The 16,165-nt window shown below is 42.2% G+C and overlaps 1 protein-coding gene across 2 annotated transcripts in view; it reads left to right on the plus strand.

Moving 5' to 3' along the window:
* The window catches only part of LOC126092134 (little elongation complex subunit 2-like), a 266,729-nt gene that overhangs the window by 40,137 nt on the left and 210,427 nt on the right, over positions 1–16,165 (plus strand). For both annotated transcript variants that reach the window (XM_049907590.1, XM_049907591.1), the window contains exons 2-3: positions 8,097–8,310; positions 8,405–8,575. In XM_049907590.1, the coding sequence (XP_049763547.1) occupies positions 8,097–8,310; positions 8,405–8,575 (385 nt within the window). The remainder of the gene's footprint in view (positions 1–8,096; positions 8,311–8,404; positions 8,576–16,165) is intronic.

Below are 16,165 nucleotides of genomic sequence, written 5' to 3' on the forward strand. Positions count from 1 at the left end.
GTTGTTCCAATGAGGGTGCCGCTTATGATGCTGGAGGCCCTGCCTGCGATCTGTAATCGCCTCAGCGATCTTGGGGCACAGTCCTCCGCGGAGGGGACCCAGAAGAACAGGGAATTGCAGATTCCGCGGAAGAAACGATGCCAGTGGTGATCGTGTGAACCACCACATCGGTGGTGCCAAGAGAAAGAGGCTCAATAGTGGCAATGGGGGCGAACGAGTCCCAGTCAGTCTTATTCAAAGCCCATCTGGGGAGGCGCCCAGAAGAGTGACGCTGTGGCAGTGACAGAAAGATTGGAAAGTGGTCACTACCGCACAAGTCGTTATGTACACTCTATTGGACAAATGGTAGGTGGCCAGGACTGCAGAGTGAAAGGTCGATGACTGAGTACATGCCATATGCCACACTGAAATGTGTGGAGGCACCATTATTTGAGAGAGAAAAGTCAAGTTGTGCCAACACCTGCTCGACGACAGTGCCTCAGCCTGTTGCCACCAAGCCACCCCACAAAGGGTTATGGGTGTTAAAATCGCCCAGTAACAGAAAAGGTGGCGGCAGTTGGGCTATCAGCGCAGCCAATACATGCTGTGGGACACCATCATCCAGTGGAAGATAGATACTGCAGACAGTAACAGCCTGAGGCGTCCACACCTGAACAGCGACAGCCTCTAAAGGTGTTTGTAGAGGGACAGTCTCACTGCGAAGAGAGTTAAGGACGTAGATGCTGACACCACCAGATACCCTCTCATAAGCTTCCTGATTATTATAATAACCCCGATAGCCACAGAGGGTGGGGGTTTGCATTGCCGGAAACCAAGTTTCCTGGAGAGCAATGCAGAAGAAAGGGTGAAAGCTGATAAGTTGTCGGAGCTCAGCAAGGTGGTGGAAAGGAACTGCTGCAATTCCACTGAAGAATGACATTGTCTGTGGCCGAAAAAGGAGTGAAGGGGCCGAGGAGACAGATTACGCCGCTGGGTCATCTGCTGCCACCGATTGAGTACGTGTGCGTTCGACATCCATTGTGTCTGAGGGTCCGGCTAGATCCAGGTCCTCAGCGGACGCCAGAATCTCCACCTCAACCTCAGATACAGAGCTTGTAGGGAGCGGTGGTATGGGTACCACTGCAAGGTCTGTATTCTTGGGTGCTGCCTTCCTTTTTTGTTTCTCTCGCTGTTCCTTGGGAGGGCTTCACCAGGTCAGTTTCAGGAACGGAGGCGGACTGCGAAGCCCTACGACCAGCTACCTGTGGTTGCTTCAGCCACTGGCGGGGTGTCTTGCTTTTCCACTGGTCATATCCCAGGAAGGGAGTGACCCAATGGACCTCTTCCTGGCGAGAGGAGCCAAAGAAGACTTACACTTGTGGGGACTGATGTCCCCGATGGTTGGGGGGGGGGGGGGGGTGTTTTTCCTGAAGCAGGTGGTGCCGGAGGAACATGGAGGGAAGTGCCCCCCCACCATCAAGGGGGCAGGTGTAGTCTTACAGCTCTGAGTGCTGGTTGGAATTGGTGCAACGGATGGTGCTACAACTGTTCTTGTAGCAGCTGCATATGAGGAGGTCATAGCCACAGGATGTAGGTGCTCATACTTACTCTTAGCATCAGTGTAGGTCAGGCGGTCGAAGGGCTTATATTCCACGATCTTCCACTCTTTCTGTAAAGTCCTGCAGTACGGTGAACAAGGTGAATGATGCTCTCCACAGTTGACACAGATAGGAGGCGGGGCACATGGAGTATTGGGATGTGACGGGTGTCCGCAATCTCGACATGTGAGGCTGGAGACACAGTGGGAAGACATATGGCCAAACTTCCAGCACTTAAAGTACGGCATCAGGGGAGGGATAAGGGGCTTGTTGTCACAGCAGTAGACCATCACCTTGACCTTCTCGGGCACTGTATCGCCCTGGAAGGCCAAGATGAAGGCAATGGTGGCAACGTGGTTATCCCTCCGACCCCGGTGGACATGCCAGACGAAATGAACACCGCGCTGCTCTAAATTGGCATGCAGCTAGCCATCGGACTGCAAAAGAAGGTCCCTGAGGAATATAATACACTGGGCCATTTTTAAACTCTTATGGGGCGTGACCATATTTAAACTCTTATGGGGCGTGATGGTAACTAAAACATCCCCCAACTTGTGACAAGCGAGGAATGCCCGAAACTGGGCAGAGGATGCTGTTTTTATCAGAACTGACCAGAGCGCATTTTGGACAATCCCTCCACCTCCCCAAACTTGTCCTTTAAATGCTCTACAAAGAACTGAGGATTCATCGTCGTGAAAGACTCCCCATCAGCTCTCGTCAAACTAGGTACCAGGGCGAATAAGTCTCACTACCATCCTTAGCCTTTTGCTTCTCCCGAGGTGTGGCCAGGGAGGGGAACAATTTGGGATCATACTTCTGCCCATTTAAGTGAGCCCTAGAATGCTTAGACACTCCTGGTGGCTGGCCACCAGCAAGAGATGATGTACCATGCTTCATTGCGGGTCATCCTTCCTGATGTCACCCACTCCGACCAAGGGCCCTCCCCATCATGGGCGCCACCCAGCCTCAGCAAGGGCCACCCGGCCGGATGGCCATTGCCGGGAGTCCCGATGCCCCAGGGAGATAGGCATCTACTCCTTGGCATACATAGGGAGTTAACTGCGCAGGCATCAGCAGAGCGATTCCTGTGTCGTCAGGGGGCTACAACCAACAGGGTGCATGGCGGCCCCACCACAGTGGACTGGCTATCGTGCTGGATATCAGGCGCAAAGAAGTCCATGGTCATTGTCGGTGCAGAAAGCAACACTGCATAGTGCATGGGGTAAACTACACCCAGGAATATATCCTCGCCCAAGAGATGGAAAATGAGCAGGGCTGCAATGCAACGACGGGAAAGGGGGCTAAAGATCTCAGTGCACTATGGACACGATTCACCATGTAAGGCACCCTCCCCCAGTTGGCTCACTCTTTGGAAAAATTTGGAAGTATGGAGGTCAAACCCTACAGGGGACCATCACTTAATGGCCAAAAAGCGTGAGACTCCTTTTAGTCGCCCCTTACGACAGGCAGGAATACCACGGGCCTATTCTAAACCCCGAACCTGCAGGGGGGGACACAGACTAACCTTATTGCTTTTAAGTATCTCCCTGCTAAGGCTCGCCACCTTATTAAGCAGAGTAAAAAGAAATTCTGGGAGCACTATGTTTCCTCCCAGGGAACGTATACCTCTTCATCACAGGTTTGGTGCAAGTTCCGTAGCCTTCTGCTCTGTCAGTGACAATCAACTGTCCAGGGTCTTATCCTACATGCTGCTCTGTCTACTGATCCATTGGTCCTTGCAGAACCTCTCGTGACACTTTGAAACAGCGTCGGCATCATCTTTTTATCCTGATACCTTTCTCCAGCAGAAACAATGAGTTGAAGAAACTCCCCTCTATTTCAACTCCCACCAAGCCAAAGCCTATAATGAACCCTTCACTGAATGGGACTTCCGCAGGCTCTTACCTCTTCACATGGCTCGGCCCCAGGCCTGGATTCCATCCACAACCGTATGATCCAACAGTTGGACTTAACCCAGAGGCCACATGTACTCGGGATCTTCAACCACATTTGGCTCGCATTGGTGAGACAGCAGGACTGATGACCTCAGCGTTTAGTCCCACAATACCTCCATCAATCAGTCAAATCAATCATTCTTAACATGATGGAACACCTTGTGTTCATCTTGCAACTTGTCAACTGTTGGGAATAGAATGCGTCCCACCAATGTGTCCCATTTACAAGAAGGAAAAGGCAATCGAAAAATATAAAACATTTGATCATTTACCATAATCTGATGCTAAAAAATGAGTTAAGAATGTCTTCTCCCTGTTATTATAATGACTAGTTTCATGACAGCTGTGGAAAAATCCGTACACATCAACCCGTCGTCACACTGCGATGAAATCCCCTTGATCTGAGGCAGAGTTAACCATTTTATCATCTTCTGTCTCAGCATCAGGAACCTAAATCCTCCAGCCTCACCCATAGAAGCTTTCCTTTTCTCTTGTTGCATATCCTGCTGGGGGGGGGGGGGGGGGGGGGAGCATCTCTAGGGATCTCTCCTCCTGAAACCAAATGGATCCAAAGACCGATACCAATCAGCAGCCAAAGTAACCACAGGCTGCGAGCTATAGAGCCGCTCGCTCATCCCGATCTTAACTTAACTTGTAAAAATCTTTGCAGACTTCAAACACTTTCAGGAGGTGGAGGACGAGTTGATGAGAAATCAAAGACTTATCCTGAGCCTTTGTTTCTGGGCTAATGATGCAGGTAACTGCAATTGAAGACGTAAATGTGATTTGCTACTCCAACCTCATTGTCTTCCTCGCCAGGGTGGTTATGCAGTGCAGTTGTAATGGTTACTACTGCCACCTCCCTCAGCATTGTGACTTCTGGACTCATGGTGATGTAAGGAAATAAAATTCTGTGTTGCTTAATATGATGCAGCAACTCCCCAACCTTTCCCCCTTCTCCTCCTCAGTGATTTTAATATGTGTAACCCACTGTGGGAGAACACCACAGACATTTTGGTATGGGTTTCCTCATTGAACAGTTTTGCCTAATGATTTTCTGCGACAGATTCCCTGGCAATTACAGTGCGCATGGTCAGTTTTCAGCCATTGCTCTTATGCTTTACCCACCCAGTGTAAGTCACTGTATTACAGTATCCATAGTGATCCTTCTGACAGTGATCACTTTCCTGGGTCCTTTCACTCTCATTCCAACCTGGGTTTTCATTTCTGACTTGAATATTTTGACCATACTGTGTCAAAGGTAGGTCAGTTGTGTTACGGGTGCCTCCTGCTGCTTGCTGAGTCCCAGGGAACACTCAAGTGTCTGCCGGCCATGTCTTTTTCTTTTATCTTGTTTTATTTTTATCTGTATCTTTTTGATCTTTGCTATGTTTTTAGCCTTTCCTCTTTTATGTGATTGACTTCCACTCCAACGATATAGTATGATATTGTCTATTTCATCACTGTTTCACCCCTGCTTCACATCACCTAAAGTGGTGGCAACATTACCTTTTTAGGGTTTGTTTTTTGAGCGAGGGGTTGGTGACCTAGCTGGGTCCCTTAACCTCTATGCAACCAATCCAACTGTATGATCCTGCAGAGGGCTTTTTTGCATTTCACAACCACAGACTGCACTTCATCAATGTGGGATACAGATTTGCCAGTACCAGAGGTTTTTGATACATCACCCGGTTATGACTGAATCGTAGAATATTTCATTGATAGATAGCAGATGGTACATTCTCCTGAAACCAGACAATGACATATAAAACGTGACAGTATAAAGCATCCCCACCTCTCCCGAGAGATGTGGCGCTCTAGTTAAGACACCAGACACACATTTGCGAGGAGTATTGAAATCCCCATCTGGATATCCAGATTTATGTTTACTGTTGTTTCCCAAATTAATTAGCGTAGATCCTGTGATGGGTCCTACAAAGAGAAGATGGCCGATTCCCTTCCGTGCCAGGGCTTGTGTTCTGCCTCTAATGACCTCATCAGTAACAGAATGTCAAATCCTTACCTCCCTTCATTGTAAGTTCCCCAGTAGTTACAAAAGAAGCGAGCTTGACATAAACCAGCTGTATAAGAAAGACCTTGGGTCAAATGTTTAACCCGGCCTGTGCATTGTAAACCAAAGTTACTTAGTTTCTATGTACATCTACAAGTATACTCTACAAGCCTCCTTACAGTGTGTGATGGAGGTACTCCTGACATTACTATTACCTAGGTAATCTGAATATAAGGTGTATGGTAAGGCAGTGAAACTCTTTAATTTCAATTCTTCATTTGTATGGCCACAGTGTCCATAGTTGCTTTATAATTCTTGAGGGTATTTTTGGTCTGTCATTGCAACTACAAAAATGTGTGATTTTTTCCACCAGATGCTTTTCACTTTATTGAGGTAAAGCATCATCAGTGGGCTGTAATTAAGTTATTTACATTTTGATTTGCTTTTTAGATTGAAAAACATTTAGTTAAGAATAGGTAGAGTCGTACTTAATGGTGATTTTTCGGCTGATTTCTCGCTTACATTGGGAAATGCGGTCTGCTAGCACATTTAAATTTATTTTGTCACAAGTCTTGGGGAGCAGACAGGTTGTGCCTACTATGGTTTTAATGGGGTTCTGGCTAGATTTTGGGTGCACGGTACACAGGTCAGAGAGATCTATGTATTTTGAGACAGATATGGCAGAACTTCAAGGTTATGTGAACAGTCCAATGTGCTTCTTCAATTATCAGTAAGTTTCACACGGATGGCTTGCTAAACCAGCTCTTTTTGTAAGCCACGTTTCTCTGAGTTGTTTAACCCTTTATTCTGTTACTGTATCACTTAACAGCTGTTATTGATCGACACGGAATGTTTCTTACATTTTGAGGAGATTTTCTTGCACCTGGAATTGTTACTTTCAGTAGAAAGCTCAAAATTCAAATATTATATATAAGGTGTACAACTTTGCTTCTGCCATTTTTCCCCAACATTTGAGGCTTTAATGAAACAAATTGTGCATACAAGTATCATTCAAAGTATTTCCCATTGCTGGCAACTACTTTCTCCCAGCTTTCGGGCAGTGTACGAATCCTGCGTTGAAAAAATTGTTCATCGTTTGAAGCGATCCACGAATCGGTCCAATAGGTGACTTCTTCATGAGATTTGAAGTGTTCGTCAGCCAGGCCATGCGCCATTGATCTAAACAGGTGATAGTCAGAGGGAGCAATGTCTGGAAAATGCAGCGGGTGGGTTAGGACTTCCCATTTTAACGCTTCCAAGTACATTTTGACCTCTTTTGCAATGTGGGGTCAAGCGTTGTCGTGCTACAAAATCACTTTATCATGCGTCTTGCTGTATTGCGGACGTTTGTGTTTTAATTCTCTGCTCAGCTGCATTAATTGCTTTCGATAACGAGCACCTGTGATTGTTTCACTTGGTTTTAACACCTGATAGTACACGACACCTAGCGGGTCACACCAAATGCAGAGCATGATCTTGGAGCCGTGAATATTAGGTTTGGCCATCGACGTGGAAGCATGGCCGGGATATCCCCATGATTGTTTGCATTTAGGGTTATTGTAATGAACCCATTTTTCATCCCCAGTCACAATGCAATGCAGAAATCCCTTCCATTTTTGCCTCTGAAGCAACTGTTCACAAACACAAATGCCGTTCAACGTCTCTTGGTATCAGCTCTCACAGGACCCAAGTTCCTTCTTTCTGAATCATGCCCATAGCCTTGAGACATTTTGAAATGGCTTGCTGTGTCACTCCCACTAATCGTGCCAATTCTTCTTGAGTTTGATGTAAGTCTTCACTCAGCAATGTCTCCAATTCTGCATCTCTCTTCCACCACTATGCCGCTCTACGACGTTAAAATCACCTTTCTTGAAGCGTTGAAACCACTCACAACATGTTCTTTCACTAATAGTGTTCTTACCATACGAACTTTAGGGCATTCGATGAGACTCAGCCGCTGTTTTCTTCATATTGAAACAAAACAATAACACTTCACGCAAATGACGAGAATTAGGCTCGTAAACTGAAATTTTCAATTGAGAACAACTTTATGATGCAGACATAAATCGACTAATGTTTGAATGAGGTTATGTTGACTGAGGTCCAAGCTAACTGCCTGATGTCTGCAATCTGTTTCTTTTGACCACTACTTCCGTTGTCGCCACCTGTCGGCAAATGGCGGAAGCAAAGTTGTATACCATGTGATGATGATGATCGATGATGATGATGATGATGATGATGTCGTCGTCGCTGTGAGAGTAAATCCGTGATCCGGTCTGCAGTTGGTAAAATGTTTAATTTTTTTTGCCAGTTAATGATTATAAGCATTGCCTTTATATGTGATGAAATAAAGCTTTATTGTGATTCACATTTTAATTAGGTCCTCTTCTAACTGATGGTGTTATCCATATCACAGGACAAAATAACATGAAAGTCCTCTACTTGGTAAACCACATTCACATTCATATTCATTCTAATCTTTAGATGGAAGATAGCTTTACCAGCTCCTCCATATAGACTTTTAATGTTGACCTTTGTGTTTCTCAATTTCAGGAAAAAAGTGGATGCAAACCCAGATGAAGGATTTGTCTTTTCTGATGAAATATGGAAGAAGTACTATACAACTTCGAAAATACTCAACAACACTTTCAGATCAATTGTAGAATTTTGTTCTGAAGGTGATACCAGCAGTGAGACAGTACAGGCTGCTAAGAGGGCTCAGAATTTAAGACAGCTATGTATAGTGTATAAAAAGAAAATTAAATGGGTAAATATAAGCTTTCAAAATTTTGAGTAAAAAGAGAATGATACTTAAGAGTGACAGAACGTTAGATTAACTTATTAAAAATTATTTGTTTCAGAAAAATCCAACTGAGCGCAGGTACCTCAACGTACTCCACCCTGTTGCGAAGTGTCCTGAAAAATCTCTTCTGGATGCTGTGCAGCATGAGGTCTATTGTTACTTGTACGACAAATTGACTCATTCCAATGCAAGATACCCTCTTACAAAAGAAGAAAATTCGCTCTTCAGTGTAAGTACTAATTGCTTATTGTCTTCGATAATTTGACTTTCAAAAGTTTTTTTAAATTAGAAATTAAATATCCAAGGACAGGGAATAATGGATGGTTATTACTAGTTCTCTCTTTAATGGAAATACCACAATTAAAAAAAAAAAAAAAAAAAAAAGTTGGATACAGAACTTTGAAAATTAGCTTCTGATATTATGAGGCACCTTTGTCATTTTACAAAGTCAGAAAAAAAAGGTTATCAAGAATTTTGTGCATGCTGCCATGGAAATGGGTTTCTGTTTTTAATTCTGGAAGATAAATATCAAAGATAACATTGAACTATCCAAACAAATCACACAGTCACACGCACTATTATGTACGAATGTCGATGTTTGGACAGGGGCTCCACAGTAATCTCTGAATGTTTTTTACCTTTGCATACACAACCCCCCCCCCCCCCCCCCCCCCCAACATGTGACAACCATCTAAGTTCATCCAAACCACCACTGTTTTCTTTTCTACAAAGTAATTTCAGTTTCTGAGTTTGTTCATAGAATCTGTAGGATTATAACTATCTTTAATTTTTTTGCCACTGAAGAATTTCCAGTCTCTAACATAGTGCTTTAGTTGTTTCCAACCATATGTGTGCAGCTGCTGAATGTCCTACTGCGTGACTTTCTCCTCAGCAGGTATGCATGCCGTTTGTCTGCCATGCGTGGCTACCCCTCCTATGCCTCATTCTTTGATGATTCCGTAGACCGTCAGTAATGGGCTCGTCCCTCTTCTCTGTTACCTCGTGGAGTCCGTTTTTGCCACTTGTTACGGTGGCTTAACTTCACGCTACCTTCAACTTTCTCAGTGAGTGTGAACCCTTCACCACCTTGGCTTTGTGAAGCGGCCCCTGTTAACCTTGGCCTTCATTCGCTTCCTAAGGACACTACTCCAGCCTCGGTCTATCACCATCAGTTTCACGACATTTGCTTGGAACTTAGCTATAGTACCATTGTATACACTGATGGCTCTCGGACTGATCTTGGGGTCGGGTGTGCCATCGTCATTGGCACCCGTGTTTTTCGATATCAGCTTCCGGCGCACTGCTTAGTATTTACAGCAGAGATTTTCGCCTTGTTTCAGGCCAAGGCGTACATCCGGCGACACAACCTGTCCAATTGTGTCCTCTGCTCGGACTCACTCAGCGCCCTCCAAAGTCTCTGGGCGCTGTGCATTGCTCATCCCTTAGTGCAGCGGGTCCAGGAAAACTTGCACTTCCTCATTCTTGGTGGAGCCAATGTCATGTTTCTGTGGGGTCCCTGGTCATGTCGGTCTGCCTGGAAACGAAACTGCTGATGCCGCTGCCAAGGCTGCAGTCTTCTTACCTCAGCCCGCGAGTGCCTCTGTTCCCTCCGATTATCTCTGCATTGCCGTCTGTCAGGAGGTAGTGTCTCTTTGGCACCGCCAATGGTTCTCCCTTCATGGGAATAAGCTTCGGCCTTTTAAGCCTCTCCCAGTGCCTTGGACGACCTCCTCTTGGCCCTCCCGCTGGGAGGAGATTATTTTTACTCAGCTGCGTGTTGGGCACTGCCTTTTTAGTCATCGTCATTTGCTCAGTGGCGCTGCCCCACCACTTTGTATGTAAGCATTGCACCCAAAATTTTAACTGTCTGCCACTTTCTGCTGGAATGCCCCTTTTTTACCAATTTACGTTCCAGTTTGGGTTTTGCCATCTGATTTATCAGCCGTTTTAGCGAATGACACGCGGACTGTCGACCGTGTTTTACTCTTTATCAGCCGAAGCAATATGGCAAAGGCCATGTAATTTTTAGCTTTGGACCTCCATTTTTTTCCCTCGTGCTTTTTTAGCTGTCTCCTATTTGTCCATTGGGACTGACGTATAGTTGTTTCCCCCATCTCTGTGTTTCTGTTCTATAGTTTTGACTTGGGCGCATATGACCCCAGTTTTTTTGCTACCAAAAACAAAACAAAACAAACGTGTGCACTAGTTAAATGTTCATCTAAATGTTTAATCATTATTTTTGATATTACATGATGTTAATGCATTATTTGTTAACGGCTACAGTCGCCACTGTTGTATATCTCAGTAGTAAGCAGCAAAACATTCCACGGCATTCCCATCACCTGCGTGATGTGTGGTCAGTAGTACAGAATATTTTTTGGACTTGAAAATATGGTTAGACTAATGTGATTCCAAACATTTATTTAACGGATATTACCTTCAGTCCTGCCAACAAAAATAAGAAATCTTTGTAATGTTAAAGATGACATAGGTCTCCAAAAGCCAAGTGCGCACAGTATTCCATGTAAATGTAGCATATCTCACATGGAGCAGATGCAAGGAACATCAGTGACATACCTGCCTTAAAAAAACAAGCAAATCAACTGTCATCAAGCACTGATTTGAATATGTCATGAAATGAAATGCAATGAGAGCAGTATCATGATGCAAATGCTTAGTTTTTGGAACAGCTTAATTGAGGAGTCTGTTAAACTAAAGGTGTTCGAAGGTCCAATAGGGCTAGAGGTTGGCATTTCACTTTATTAACAACTCATAGGCTGTCACATCCAGCAGAGCTGGGAAACTTTGGTTGGCGTACGCTGATATTGTTGTATCCATATTATTTCTGTGATAGGTAACTTCATCTTGTGGCTATGATCACATACAGGCACCATCTGCTTCCCAATATTTGTAAATAATATGCATGTGGCTTACAGTAGTCAAAATTAACTAGCAACTGGCACTGTTCTGTGCATCTAATTGGATTGGCTGTTCCAAGGAAGCTTTTAATATCAACCAAGGCCATTTGGTTTCATCACCACAGCCACAGTGTAGGAGATTCTTAATTGAGAGTTGCGTTGATTGTAGCTATTAAGTTTGTAAATGAAGTGTTTTGTTGTTAGCTTTTGTTTTAAACAGAAGTATAGTGTTTTTCTGTTGCAGTTTTAAGATGGAAGAACATGACATGGAGAGATAGGAAGACTCGTTTGATGGAAGGGAAAACGAAAATTCTTGAGAAAGTAGAAGGTCATCGTGAAATGTGTTGTACAGAGTTTAGAGATACCTATGTCCACACGGAATACCATAGTTAAAAACAGAGACTTGATCTTGGAAAGTGTAAATAAAGATCTCCAAATGTGCAAAAGAAAAAAATATACCAGTTACTCAAAATATGTAGAGTTGGAAAAATATAAAAATTGCTTTCAGATAGCAGGAGTGCTTCAGACATCCTAATGAATAGCATGGTGTTACGTGAAAATGCGTTGAAGGGGGCTATTATACTTAGACATGAGGATTTCTTTGCATCTAATGAGTGGATCGAGAGATTTAAGAAGTGGTGTAATGTTGTCTACAAAACTGTGTGTGGGGAAGGAGTATGAACTTAAAAAGACTGTTGGTGAATGGAAGACTGTAAGTTAAAAGATCTTAACAGTGCTGTGAACCTAAGGACAATTTAAACATTCCTCCAAATGAAACACTTGCTTCCAAAGGTAAAAATGACCATGGAGGAAAAACATAGTAAGGTACACCTTACAATTAAGTTACACACCAATGTTGATGCCTCTGGAAAGTTGAAGCACATATGTGGTTGACTAATCAAAGAAACTATTTTGTTTTAAAAATGTGTAAACTTTGCTCTCGAGCTGCAATGTCAGTCATAAAGCTTGTATGATGTCAGAATTATTTGAAAAGCAGTTGCATAACCTTGCTGGTAAAATGGGAGTTTACAGTTGGAAAAGTCTTCTATTTGTGGACTGCTGTCCTCCATGCCCCAAAAATGTAAATTTAGGAAATTTGCAGATAGATTTCATGCCACTGAACTGCACCATCAAGTTGCAGCCCATTTCCAACTGCTTGCGAGAAAGTGGGTTTTCCAAAACGGACAAAGATTATGGATGTTACCTACCAAATCTGTGTAGTGATATGACTGAAAGTCTCATCGCTTCAACATGGGAAAAGGTGCAGTTAGTGCATGCAGTGCAAGATTTCCTCCATGTTGATGCCACTGTTGTAACTGTTGAAAGTGTGTCAGTGGAAGATTGGTTAGTTCTCTTATACAAGAAAAGGATGGCAGTGCAGGAAGTGACGGAAGTGTTAGTAAAAATGACAATGGAGTGCCTTGTATTCCTGATGTACATTCAGTGGTGAGAAGAAGTATATTACTGTTGCAGATTTGGACAGCAGCATTTTCCATTATATTTATGAAACTGAGAATCGTGTAGAAAAAATTCACTAAAATTTTTTCTAGATTTTAGTGAAAAAACTGCAGATGTGTTCATTTGTCAAATTTATGTAAGAATATTGCTTTCAAATTAAAGATCAGTACAATTTAAAAAAATTGCTTAGTTCTGTTTTACAGACTTCAGTAAACTCTAGATTAGCCTACCCACGAACAGACTATCTGTGGACTATTTCTCACCCACCCCCCTCCTGACCCCCTCTTTTACCCAGGAGCCAGTGCTTGAACACCTCAATCTTGGGACTTTATTGTTGTGGTAGACAGTGTAATCATTTGGTTTCTGTTAATGCCGAACAGGAAAGTGAAAATGTGCTTTGCTGGTGATACAGCGGAAACTGGAAATAATTCACAAACTCAAAAAAGGCAGTATTGATAGCAGAATCTGCCATGGATTTACAATGGGGTGAAACTACAGTTTGTGATATTCTGAAAAGCAAAGACGGAATAATTCAGTTTGCTAGCAGTTCTGACTCAGCTAAAGGCTTGTCAAAGTGGAAGGCTATGAAAATGACTACATATGCAGGACTGGATAAAGCCATGTTGGAATGTTCTCAGCAGAAAAGAGCAGGAGGGCACACAAGTATCTGGCCAAATATGCACCAAACAGGCGCAGTTTTTCTTCAAAACTTTGGGGACTGAAGGAGATTTTAATGCACCTTCCGGCTGGTTAACAAGATTTAAACAGGGGAGATTGCCGTCCAAGCAGAAAATTTAAGTACAGATAATAAGGCTGCTTCTGAATTTTGTAATGATTTCCAGGAGTCTATTGCACGAGAAAATTTAGAGCTGGAGCAAATATACAATGCGGACGAAACTGGACTGTTTTGGAAGTGTCAGCCAACAAAGACTTAAGCTTTTGAAGTGGAGCATAGTGCACCTGGTTATAAACCAAACAAGGAAAGGATAACTGTGTTGTGTTATGCTAATGGTATGGGATCACATAATGGTAAGCTTGGTAATAGATAAAGCTAAAAAATCTCATTGTTTCGAAGGAAAATAAATGCACAATTTACCAGTCCATTGTTTTCACCAGAAAGCGGCCTCAGTGGACTGCACAGTATTTTAGACATGGTACCATAATTGCTTTGTGGCACAGGTGCAAGAACATTTAATGTTGAAGGGTCTACCTGCAAGGACTGGATTGTTTCTAGACAAGGTACCATCACATCCAAATGAACTTGTTCTGAAATCGGATGACGGGATGATATTTGTAAAATATTTACCCCCCTTAATTGACAGCCTCAATTCAGTTAATAGATCAGCATGCCATGGCTGCCATGAATCAAGTTAGTTAGTTAGTTGCATGTTCCATTGACCAATCACATGCTACGGTAGCCATTATGATGTGGAACGTGTCAAGCGCACAAGAAATGCACATATGAAACAAGATTTTTTAATATATATATTACAATACAGAGTTAAAGATTAATATTTCTATTAATTACCCCATTCCATTAAATGGCACAACATGCATATACTATATTTATAGATTTATTTATTCCTATTCAAGAATTCATCTATGGTATAGGACTTGTCAAGGAGATATAATTTTAATTTATTTGTGAAGCTATTACTGCTGTCTGTCAGACATTTTATTTCATCTGGTAATTTGTCGAAAATTTTTATAGCAGCATATTTAACCCCTTTCTGTGCCAAAGATAGGTTGAGTAAAGGATAGTGTAAGTCTTTCTTTTTTCTAGTATTATAATCATGAATGTCATTGTTGTTTTTAAACTGGTCCAAGTTGTTGCGAACAAATTTCATTAGTGAGTAAATGTACTGGCCTACAAGATGTGCGACTATTGTTGAGTTACCCCAAAATATTATTCCGTGTGACATCAGAGAGTGAAAGTATGTAAAGTATGTTAGCTTACTAATTTCTATATCCTCAAAATTGGCAGTTATCCTGATTGCAAAAGTTGCTGAACCTAGTCACTTTAGAAGATCCAAAATATGAATTTTCCAATTACGATTCTCATCTATATGTGCACCCAAAAACTTAGAATGCTCTACCCCATCTACTGACTTCTGTTGATATGTTATATTTATTGAAGGAGCTGTACATTTTGCAGCAGAAAATTGTATGTACTGTGTTTAGAGCAAGCCCATTTGCAGAAAACCAATTAATGACTTTTCCAAAGACCTTATTTGTATCATTTCCAGTTGGAGTTTCTTTTACTGGATTAATAATGATGCTTGTATCATCAGCAAACAGTGTCAGTTCAGATTCTTGTTTCAGATAGTGAGGGAGGTCGTTCACGTGTATCAAGAATAGAAGGGCACCCATGATTGAACCCTGTGGAACACCTAATGTAATTTCACCCTAGTTAGATGAAGTGGCAAACTTATTTAAATCACTTGACCCATATAAGGAAACTTTTTGCTTCCTGTTCTGTAGGTATGACTTAAACCACTCATATGCTATTCCATTTATACCATAGATTTGTAATTTCTATAACATAATGTCATGGTTCACACAATCAGATGCTTTGGACAAGTCACAGAAAGTTCCTATTGGTGACATTTTACTATTTAAAGACTCTATTATGTGGACAGTGAAATTGTATATTGCTGTCTCAATGGAACAAGATTTTTGAAATCTGAACTGTGATTTGCTAGGTATCCCATTACTGTTGAGATGGCTAACCACTCTTGAGTACATTACTTTATCGAAGATTTTTGAAAATGCTGTAAGCAAGGATACTGGCCGATAATTATTAACATACGTGGTGTCCCCCTTTCTGTAGCGAGGCCTGACAATGGCATATTTTAACCTGTCTGGGAAAATACCTTGAGTTAGTGATGCATTACATCTGTGACTCAGAACATCAGCTGTAATTGCTCCACATTGTTTTAATATTTTATTAGAGATGTCATCTACTCCAACAGAACATTTATTTTTCAAAGAATCAATAATTTAACTTATTTCACAAGAGGTTGTTAGGTGGAACTTAATCTGACTCATTTTTTTCAAAACAGACTCTTCCATGTACTACCTAGCTTTTTCTTTTGAACTGTTCTCACCAATTTTTTCTCCTACACTTAAGAAATGGTTGTTAAATACATTAGCTACTTGTGTACTGTTGGTTAGGATGATCTCGTTCTCTTTAATAGTTATACTACCTGCCCAGTGGTTACTTTTCCTGTCTCCCTTCGAACAACATTCCATATTGATTTGATTTTATTGCTGGAGTTGTTAATTTCTTCTCTAACATACAAATTTCATGATTCCCTCACAACTTTTCTCAGTATGTTACCATAATTTTTATAGTGTAAAACTACTTCTGGATCTTTAGTAGTTCTTGCTGTCTCATACTGTTTTCTTTTTCTTTCTGAACACACTTTAATACCTGTAGTAAT

This window comes from Schistocerca cancellata, chromosome 7, assembly GCF_023864275.1.
Source record: "Schistocerca cancellata isolate TAMUIC-IGC-003103 chromosome 7, iqSchCanc2.1, whole genome shotgun sequence".
Taxonomy (NCBI): domain Eukaryota; kingdom Metazoa; phylum Arthropoda; class Insecta; order Orthoptera; family Acrididae; genus Schistocerca; species Schistocerca cancellata.